The sequence below is a fragment of the Octopus sinensis genome, linkage group LG14 (genome assembly GCF_006345805.1).
Source record: "Octopus sinensis linkage group LG14, ASM634580v1, whole genome shotgun sequence".
In the NCBI taxonomy this organism is placed as follows: domain Eukaryota; kingdom Metazoa; phylum Mollusca; class Cephalopoda; order Octopoda; family Octopodidae; genus Octopus; species Octopus sinensis.
In genome coordinates, this window is record NC_043010.1 from 60,989,920 (window position 1) to 61,001,362 (window position 11,443).

Sequence of the window (11,443 nt, forward strand, 5' to 3'; positions counted from 1 at the left end):
CCTCACATCAGCCCTATTAACCCCCTAATGTTTACAGGTGACATGTTTTCGCCCAATTTCCATCCATGTAATGGATAATCTATGCAGCCATCATTGCAAGTTGGGCTCCTGTCCAAGCGTGTTGTGACCGCAAGCAATGTGTTCGTGTTTAACCCTTTAGCGTTCAGATTATTCTGTCAAATGTAAGGCTTATTTATTCACATTGTTCCAAATTTATCCTTCATTATCTCATAGCTTCCAAGATTTTGGTGATGTCATCATCATCATCATCCTCATCATCGTTCCACATCTGCTTTCCATGCTAGCATGGGTTGGACGATTTGACTGAGGGCTGGCGAACGAGATGGCTGCACCAGACTCCAATCTTGATCTGGCAGAGTTTGATGTGATTGTGTATTTTAAGAATGACATTGTAGGGCACGTGTGAGAGGCCAGATCTGTCTAGTCTGAACATAAAACAGGTAGAGTATTTGAGCCAGTGTCTGTGGCCAGTTTAAATGCTAAAGACTCAATGCCTTTCAGATTAGATTTTCATGTGACGGGGTATTTCCCGCAGTGTTTGTAGCAGTGACTCAAATCTGAACCGCTAGGTAACTGGTTGTGCATCATGATCAAGCCACAATAATTTTACATGTTTAATCTATTAAGCAACCAGTCAGCATCAAGCCAGCACATGATTCAGTCTTCTAGAATTTTTTCCTTGTACCCTGGGATGTAGCCAGCCCACTTATGCATACCTTCCCTTCTTTGGACACAAAACTCTGCTTGCGAAGACTTGTTGGGGAAAGTGAAATCGAAATCGATCAAAAAATCAATGGAAATTGTAGTTGTGATACCAGTGCCGGTGGTATGTAAAAAGCACCAACCGATCGTGGCCATTGCCAGCCTCGCCTGGCACCTGTGCCAGTGGCACGTAAAAAGCACCCACTACACTCACGGAGTGGTTGGCGTTAGGAAGGGCATCCAGCTGTAGAAACATTGCCAGATCAGACTGAAGCCTGGTGCAGACCCCGGTCGAACTGTCCAACCCATGCTAGCATGGAAAACAGACATTAAACAATGATGATGATGATGATAAAAAGGCTGTAATTGCAGGATGCTGAGGCAGATCTGTGTTGTGTCCACCGTGATAATGGGCCGACCACAGATTGCTGTATCAGTAAGCTTGCCATAAACTCCAAGCGGTAGGTCTTTCCTGGTATAATTATTGCTGTTATTATTTGTAAAAGACCAACACAGTTAAACTCTTTACAAAATAATAAAATCTTCTGTTCAATATTCGCAGTTGTTCTCCATTTACTTCTCACAGAAACACTTTTCCTTTCATTAACTCAGGCAGTCATCACCTCAGACCAGCCAACAAAACACCGCTCGTGATGCTTCGTGATGGGGGTAAATAGGATGTCTTAAATTTGCATCATTTGACCATGTTAACTTCATCTGGGTGAACTGGGTATAATAGGGGTGAAATACAAACCTTGGTTTTGAAACCAGAAACACGAAGAGAGGTTAAAAGGAATGACTGAGCAAATGTTTTAAAACAATCTTAATGTTTGCTGAACAAAGATGCCACACTATATTTCATCCACACATCAACGTCATCGTCATCATCATTTACCATCCACTTTGCTGAGGTTCACTTGGGTCAGGCAGAATCCACTGAGGAGATTTTCTATGGTCAGATGCCCTTGCTGTTGTCAGCCCTCATCTGTTTCCAAGTAAGGAAATGTTTTCACAGGAGATTGGAAACAAAGGACATTGCTTCTATGGCAGTGATGCTCATTCACAACTATTACACATTGTCGAAGCAAGGAGGTACTAACACATACACACACAGTCACACACACACATATATATATATAAAGCTGAAGTTGTCTGTGTGTGACAGGTTTGGTAGCCTTCAACTAACACTATCTCCTCCAAGACCCTGCGGCGCAAGTTGACCAAAATTGAGAGTATGATAGAAGAAGGCTTGCTCTTCATTTTGTAGAAGAAAAAATTCAAATTGGACCATGTTAAGACCAAAAATTATTTACATCAAAAAGGTGCTTTTTTTCTATGAAAATTCCAATTTTTTACGATTTTTTGACTGCTGTGTCACCAGTTTTCGGTGTATTTCAACCAGAAAAATGTTCACTTAAAGAGAATGACAAGCTTTTTACTTTTCAAAAATTCCAATTCTAAAGGGTTGAAAAGAAAACAAGCCTGAGCAACGCTGGGCTATACTGCTAGTTCATATATAAATCCCACAGGCAGTTTTGCAAACTAATAGGTACATGCTATTTCAACTTTACATGTTTATACTTCGAGATATTCCAAAAACGAATTACTGTATTTTAATGTGTATAAGGAACCCTTTTTTGTCTTCTCCATAAAATTTGGTCAGTGGAAACTGTTAAGAAACCTGTCAAAGAGATTAGGCGATAAACGTAATCCTTCAGCTGGACTTTAGGTACCTTTAACAGGGTCCACCAGACCTCTGGTATGAAGATAACTTCTCCCCAACAGTCTCAGGAATCCTGAAAGAAAAGTCTTGGAGTAACGGCTGCTATCATTCCTCCTCTCACTAATTCTTTATCTCATTTTTACCATTTCCACTGTTCTTGATCTTCTTTTACCCAAATCCATTTCACTCTTTTGATACCACCCTGCCTGAGCACCCCCCCCACTCCCTTGCTTCTAGGATACAAACTTTGCTTTAAAGAGATCTAAGTTAAACATTATTCTCACAATTGAAACAAAGGCAGTGTATTTCAAGAAGAATATGGTAACAAAAGGGCCAATCACTCCTGCTTCTGATCCATCTATTAATGCCCCTCCCCTCCAACACTGCGGACTCAATGTTTACATCAGTGGTTGTCAACCGTTTTTTTACTATCAACACCTTTCATTCCTATTTCACTCTACTGTCCCCAAGCCCACCCCCATGTTAAAATATCCTATTATATTTTTATAATTAAATGTGAAAAAACATTCGAGCGAGGTCGTTGCCAGTGCAAGTGGCATGTAAAAAACACCATTTGAGCGTGGCCGTTTCCAGTACCACCTGACTGGCCCTCATGCCGGTGGTACGTAAAAGCACTCACTACACTCTCGGAGTGGTTGGCGTTAGGAAGGGCATCCAGCTGTAGAAACTCTGCCAGATCAAGATTGGAGCCTGGTGCAGCCATCTGGTTTGCCAGTCCTCAGTCAAAATCGTCCAACCCATGCTAGCATGGAAAGCGGATGTTAAACGATGATGATGACGATGACGACGACCATCATCATCATCATCATCTAAGAAATTGTATAAAAAATTGTGAAAATATATTGTATATTATAGAAGTATAAGCAATTTCCTGTACATAAATGTTAACAAAATCCTAAATGGACCCCTAAAGGTCATAAGGACCCTGGTCAAGAACCATTGGCCTTGGTTTTCTTTCTAATGTCGCCATCCCTTATGATTTGTCTTCTTTGTTCTGATACTTTCGTTATTTTTCTTTTACAGATAACTGCTGCTGTTTGAGAGATACACAAAGTTGTCTGCAACACAAGAAGGAACCGTCACTCGTGTGATGCAATTCTCCTCTTGATAACATTTCCCTCAAATACATTTTCACCAAATCTAAATCCTACAACACCTTCTCTTACCACTCAGCTATTTTCCATTGATGAATGCGATAACGAGATCTCCAGCCTAATCACTGTAAATGAAGCCTCTCTTGCGTTACACTTGACTATTTCTCTCAGCTGTGTCACCCAAACAAATGCGATGATAGAAATGAAGAATCTACCACACCCACCGCACTTGCAGACTGCCACAGTCTCTACACAGAAATTACGTTTCTAATAACACTTCTGCCCTTTTAGGACATATTTTGTTTTTGTTTGTGTTTTCCACTGCGGTTACCATAGCAATGGAGGACAACCTGACAGCCCAGCAAATGGTTGGGAAGTCGACGTCGGACAACAACATTTGCAGTGACAAGGGCTTTGCGTCGATGGAATCGTTAACGACAACACCGATATCGACCGTTGTGCACACGCAGCTGCAGCAGCCCGAGAACAACATCAACAGTGCATCGATGAAGCAGAAACGCTCTGAGCCGCAGACATTACAGCAGGCAGTGGTTGAGCTTGTCGAGGTGGAAGAAAAGAAAGTTTTTGGCAATGACTGTTTTGATTTCAGCACCGGTTCTGAAAATAACGATCATCATCACCATCACCATCATCACCACCACAGCAACAACAGTAACAACAACAGCAACAACCATCATCATCATCACATTCATGGTCATCACAACCATCAGTACGAACATCACTCTCACATGAAACCTCTTTATGGCCAGCCATCGGTGAAGACTGGCAGACGGTCCCAGACAGGGGAGAGGCCTTTCCGATGCGAGATGTGTGGTTACGCCTTCTCACGCAACGACCATCTAGTACGACACATGAGCAGCCACCATGGGGAGAAGCTCTTTAAATGTGACATTTGCGGCAAGGCACTGTCCCGGCGGGATCATCTGAAGGTCCACAAGAGAATTCACTCTGGAGAACGCCCTTACAAGTGTACCATCTGTGGATTTGCCTTTTCTCGCCATGACCACCTGGTCAAGCACAACCAGCCAAATAAAGGTCGTCGGAAACTGAGTTGCGTACCTCAAGTTTCCCAGTTGAAAGTTGAACCCGAGACACAGTTAGAACTTGCGGTACCCGTGAGTACAGAGGTGCTACCCGTGAGTACAGAGGTGCTACCAGTACCTGTGAGCACAGAGGTCCTACAGCAACCTACAATTTGTCAAGTTGATCTCAACCAACCACAACAAATAGCAACGACCAGTGTTGACAACAACAATATTATCAGCCACAACAACACCATTAATGCTGGACTGGTTCAGCAAAAACAACAACAACAACAACAACAAGATGAACAGCAGCAGCAGCAACAGCAACAACTCTATTCAGCCATTGCTACGACAAATACCGGGGCCCAGACTGTACAAATGTATTCAATGGCTCAGATCTTTCCAACCACCATACAGATGTCACCGACCGCAGCCCAAATATTCCCAACGACCATACAAATGAACGCTGCAACAGCACAGATATTCCCCACCCTGCAAATGTACCCCATCAGCACACCAGTAAATATTGCTACCGCGCCTGTCTACACGACAAAGCAATTGGCAGAAGTGATGGTCACCCCTCATGTTGATACTGCTGGCCAGCAATGAGCCATGGAACTCTCCCACCATCATTTTGTTCTTCTCGTCTTTAGCTGTCAGTTTGAAAAAAAAGAAAAAAACTGGAAACAAACTATTTCCATCTCACCTTTTATTAGTGAACAATTCGGCTAAATTCCTTCCAACACTCTTAAACTATTTAAATCTCTTCTTTAAAAAGACAAACATATTTTCTGTTTCTTATCATTATCATACATATAGATGTGTGTAACGTATGTATGGGAGTATGTCTGCGTGTGTGTGTGTTTGTGTGTAATACACACATGTTTCACATTCTCATCACTTATAATTCTAGTCTCTAAACATATACGATTCTCTGCCACACAATTAGACCTTTATTTAGTATTCTATTTTTTAAATATTTCTATTTTCTGCTAAAGTTTCCTGTCCACAACATATAAATAATTACACCCAATAGTAAGTATATTTCTAACCTAGAGCACTTGTGAAACTCTACGTTGCATTAGAAATTGTTTTACTGTTTACATTCACACTTAATCAAAAATGCACCAATAGATGAACACAGGTATGGGTGTTTGTGTGTGCATGTGTTTATGAGTATATGAGTGTATATGTGTTCATATATAAATATATGTGTGTGGATACATATATCATGTATGTGTGTGTGTACATATGTAAGTATGTGTGTGTGTGTGTGTGTATATATATATATATAATATATATATATATATATATATATATATATATATATATATATCCTTCCTTACTATCCCTTGACCACTTAGCCATTGGAGTATTCATTGACAACGTTGCAACCAGATTTTGTCACTTCTTTTGGTCTTTTGCTGCCTTCTGTCAGTCAGCAAAACTGAGGCCTGGCCAGTCTGTCTGCGATGTTACCCTGGGCATTGACTGGTGAGGCATGGATCCCAGTCTGATTGTCAGCATCATGAATGTATGATGGGCAAGTTAACTTGGTGGCACCCAGGCTGTCAGCCACAACCATATGCCTCTACCTGAGACATGTCTTGGCCCTGAACACTAGGCCATTGATCTGAGCAAGTCCCTTTCTTGTGGTCAGGTGTTAATACTGGTGTTTAGCCTATTAAACTCATCCATAGCTCAAGGCTATCAGGCAGATAATAATAGAGATTGTTTTGCCAAATATATATGTGTGTATGTATGTATATATTTATATATACATATATATATGTGTGTTTGTATTTCTAAATATGTGTGGATATATGTGAGTGTGATGGTGCAAGTCCGTGTAGTTAGGGTAATGGGTTCATGATCATAAGGTATTAGGTTCAATTCCTGAACCAGGCAGTTCATTGTGCCCTTGAGCAAGGTACTTCATTTCACGCTACTCCGATCTCTGCCAGGATGAGTGCTAGTGGTACAGTTCTCTCTCTCTCTCTTTCTCTCTCTCTCCCTCCCCTTCCAGCTGTCACATCCTTGGATTTTCTGCTGAATCAAAGGTGGAAGAACCAAGGAGCTGTCTGTGTTTGATCCTGACTACACACACACTTAATGCAGTTGACAAAGCCATGGCCCATGCTACCAGGCCGAACTTGCTTGTCAGTGGATGCTGTTTTTCTTTTGTGATGTATGTATGCATGTGTATACATATATATATTTACAGCTATATCTATACATACATACATACATACACATATATATATAATAGAGGGTATGAGACATTTTGGCATCACTGATTTGATGCTGACTTATTTGACATCAGACTTTTTAATGATTCCCTCATTCTCTGTTTCTCTCTCTCTCTTCTCCCTTTCTTCCCCCTCTCTCTGTCTCTCTCTCTTCTCTCTTTCTTCCCCACTCTCTCTGTCTCTTTCTTCCCCACTCTGTCTCTCTCTGTCTCTCCCTCTTTGTTTATGTCTATGGGCATATTTCTCTCTGTGTATCAGGAGAGGAAAAGAGTTGATGTCAGTCATATTCTATTAATAAATTGTGATGCCTCGCTCTCTCTCTCCCCCTCCCTCTCTACCTTCTCTCTCCTTTTCCCTCTCTCACTCTCTCCATGTGTGCTTGTGTTTGAGTGTTTGCATCTACCACCGAAAAGCAGTCCCCAAAACAAGCCAAATGGCCATCTCGGCTGTGCCAGATGATCAGCAGTCAAACAGCTGCGCCAAGTTGTCTCGTTCCGTATAATAGAAGGGTCCAAATCAAAAAGAAAAACTCAATGAAATTACCAAAACCAAAAAAGCATCTTTGTTCTGCCCTAACTCTGTCACTGATGTGGGTTGTGGGAGTAAAAAATACGGGATTCAACAGAAGTGCGGGAAAATCTTTCTTGTTTGCAGAAATGTTGTTTCATTAAGATAACAGTAAAAACTCTCTCTTGAAGATAAAAACCTTGTTGAAGGACAAAAGCAAATTGTTGGGAACTGTATCTGGGAACTTTAAATGGTCTTTATGGTTCAATAACCAAACTTTTCTCACTGGCTGCACACATATATATATATATTCTTTTATTCTTTTACTTGTTTCAGTCATTTGACTGCAGCCATGCTGGAGCACCACTTTTAGTCGAGCAAATCGACCCAGGACTTATTCTTTGTAAGCCTAGTACTTATTCTACCGGTCTCTTTTGCTGAACTGCTAAGTTACGGGGACATAAACACACCAGCATTGGTTGTCAAGCGAAGGTGGGGGGACAAACAAACATGCAAACATATACACACACACACATACACATATATATATACATGCATATATATATATATATATATATATATATATATGACAGGCTTCTTTCAGTTTCTGTCTACCAAATCCACTCAAGGCTTTGCTGGGCCTGAGGCTATAGCAGAAGACACTTGCCCAAGGTGCCACACAGTGGGACTGAACCCAGAACCATGTGGTTGGCAAGCAAGCTACTTACCACACAGCCACTCCTGCATCTATGTATCATTCTTAAACAAAAATGTTGTTGACAGTGACCTCAAAGTTTCAACCAGTTAAGCCATTGTCAGACTGTAATGCATAAAAGTTAATCTTTGATTTATATAGTCTCTGTTAGGTTTACACCTTCCTTAGGTATATGGGTTTGAATGGAATGGTAATTAGGTTGTTGGGGTGGATTGTTATGGAGAGGTGTTTTGAAGGAAATTTTATTAATTAAATTTGGGGTTATGTTGTTCATTAATTCATGTATGTAGAACTTTGTGAGTAAGTGTGTATGTTTAGGTATGTCCCTTTTGTTAGGAAGGTAAAAGACGGGTCTGTAATTTAGTTATTTTTGCTTTTATTGGATTTAATCCTTTGCAGTCCAGCAATGGCTTAACTGACCAAAACTTCAAAGTCACCGTCAATAATATTCTTGTTTAAAAATGATAAATCTTTACTCAACAAATGTATAAAGTGACCCATCAGATTAATGTAAAATTGTTTTTATTACAACTGGACATGAAAACAAACATTAATATATGTGTGTGTATATATATATATATATATATATATTATATATATATAAAACCCCAATATATATTATGTATATATATATATATATATATATATATATATATATATATATATATATATAATAATTAATATTTGAGGAATAAAATCCAAAACTTACAAGGAAAAAAATTCAATTTAGAAATACTAAATCAAATTTCACACAATATAATATATATATAAAAAATTAGAAAAAAGCCACTTTTTATCAATTCGAAATGAACAATTAAATTACACCATCTAGTAAATTACATATGATAGAAATATTAAAATTAATTTAATATTTCTATTATATGTAATTTACTAGATGGTGTAATTTAATTGTTCATTTTGAATTGATAAAAGGTGGTTTTTTTCTAATTTTCTATAAATATATATATATATATATATATATATATATATATATATATATATATATATATATATATATATATATATATATATATATATATAGATATATATATATATATATGTATATATATATATTATATATATATATATTATATATATATATATGTATGTAAATGAGCCACATGTGTTGGATGTCTTGACATGCATGAGATGAAAGAGGTTTAGCTTCTAGAATACATTGTTTCACGAAGACCATCACTTCATCAACAATTTCATGGGATGGGATTGTCATTAGGAATAATTAATTTTCATAATTAAACTTTAAAAAAAAGAATCGAAGAAAAACGCATAAATTAAACTACAATTTATGATTTATTTCAGTAATTTCTATCTGAAAGTAAAAAAGAAAATGAATTAAAAACTACTTTTGGTCCACTGTGTGTGTATATATATATATATCTGTGTGTATATATGTGTATATTCTTTTATATGTGTGTTTGTGTGTATTCTTTTTCATATATGTGTGTTTGTATGTATTCTTTAATCGTTTTACCTGTTTCAGTTACTGGACTCGCCATGCTGGAGCATCACCCTGAAGGGTTTTTTGCTGATCACATTGACTCCAGTACTAATTTCCAAGTGTGATGCTTACTTTATTGGTGTCTGTTTGCCAAACTGTTAAGTTATAGGACATCAACAAAGAGCACCACTGTGGAAGTGCTGTTAACATAAACACAGATATTAAGAAACACACACAGACACACAGAGGGGTCAGGGCTAATCACAGGAAGGACATTTGGCTGCAAAAAACATCAATGCTTCAATAATGTGTATTATTTATCTAACCCGTGGTAGTGTGGAAAAAGGAACATTGCCGCAGAATCTGCCAAAACTAGACACCAATAATAAGCCTTGTCTAAGCCTCATTAGATTACACACGTGAAGTATATCAAACAATACCAAATGAGCAATCCCTTCAGACTATGAATCCACAAGTACTTTACACTTTACAAGAATAAAGGACATCAAAGAATGCCATGACTAAGATGTAAAGAATTCGCAGTTGGGCAGAACAGGTGTGCATTCCTCAACATCATCCTCATCACTATATAACACTTCTTCTTTCATGCTGGCATGGGTCGGAGAGTTTGATAGGATCTGATGGGCAGTAAGTAAATTACATTGACCCCAATATTCAACTGGTACTTATTTTATTGACCTCGAAAGGATGAAAGGCAGAGTTGATCATCATCATCGTTTAACGTCCGTTCTCCGCACTAGCACGGGTTGGACGGTTCGACCAGGGTCTGGGAAGCCAGGGGCTGCACCAGGCTCCAGTCTGATCTGGCAGTGTTTCTACAGCTGGATGCCCTTCCTAACGCCAACCACTCCGTGAGTGTAGTGGGTGCTTTTTACGTGCCAGGGGAGTCTGGCATCAGCCACGATCGGTTGGTGCTTTTAACGTGCCACCAGCGGAAATTAATCTCAGAAAGTGAAAATGGACGAAATGCCGCTAAGCATTTTGCGTGAAGTGCTAAGGATTCTGCCAGCTTAATATCGGTTTTAAATTTTTGGCTCAAGGCCAGGATTTGGGGGTGGGTGGGGGGTAAGTCAATTACATTGACCCCAGTACTCAACTGGAGCCTATTCTATCAACCTTGGAAAGATGAAAGGCATCACTCTTGGCAGAATTTGATCTCAAAGTGTAAAGACAGATGAGATGCTGCTAAGCATTTTGTCCAGCTTGCCACATAAATAATAATAATAATAATCATTATCATCATCATTTAACGTTTGCTTTCCATGCTGGCATGGGTTGGATGGTTTGACTGACATCTGGAGAGCCAGCGGCTACACCAAGCTCCAATCTAATCTGGCAAGGTTTCCATAGAGTGTAGCAGGTGCTTTTTATGTGCCACCAGCACAGGAGCCAGTCAGGTGGGCCTGGCATCGATCACATTCAGATGGTGCTTTTTATGTGCCAGTCAGGGGGTCACTGGCCACAGCTACGATATTGGTTTTACTTGACTTGGTTTCAAATTTTGGCACAAGGCTAGCAATTTTGCAGGAGGAGGTAATTCACTTATTGTGACCTCAGTACACAACTGGTACTTATTTTTATTGATTTCAGAAGGATGAAAGGCAATGTCAACCACAACAGAATTTGAACTCAGAGTGTAAAACCAGACAAAATGTTGCTAAGCATTTTGCCCTTCATGCTAATGACTCTGCTATCTTGTGCCACCTTAATGCCACATTTTATTCAGTGCCACAGAGTGTTGTCTCTCCTTCCAGGTGTAGATTGCTACCTGACTCTCCTGTCTTCACTCTAAAGAATTAAGTCTTCAAATATTGAACTTCTCTCAGCAGTTCTCTTGGTGCACAAGAGCAATCCATTTTTGTGGAGAGCCTTTAGATTACTCCCA

The 11,443-nt window shown here is 39.3% G+C and overlaps 1 protein-coding gene across 1 annotated transcript in view; it reads left to right on the forward strand.

The window, feature by feature from the left end:
- The window catches only part of LOC115218844 (B lymphocyte-induced maturation protein 1 homolog), a 9,094-nt gene extending 3,542 nt beyond the window's left edge, over nucleotides 1–5,552 (forward strand). Inside the window, exon 2 of the mRNA XM_029788791.2 lies at nucleotides 3,491–5,552. Coding sequence (XP_029644651.1) covers nucleotides 3,900–5,216 — 1,317 coding nt within the window. The 5' untranslated portion in view covers nucleotides 3,491–3,899 and the 3' untranslated portion in view covers nucleotides 5,217–5,552. The remainder of the gene's footprint in view (nucleotides 1–3,490) is intronic.
- The last annotated feature ends 5,891 nt before the right edge of the window (nucleotides 5,553–11,443 follow it).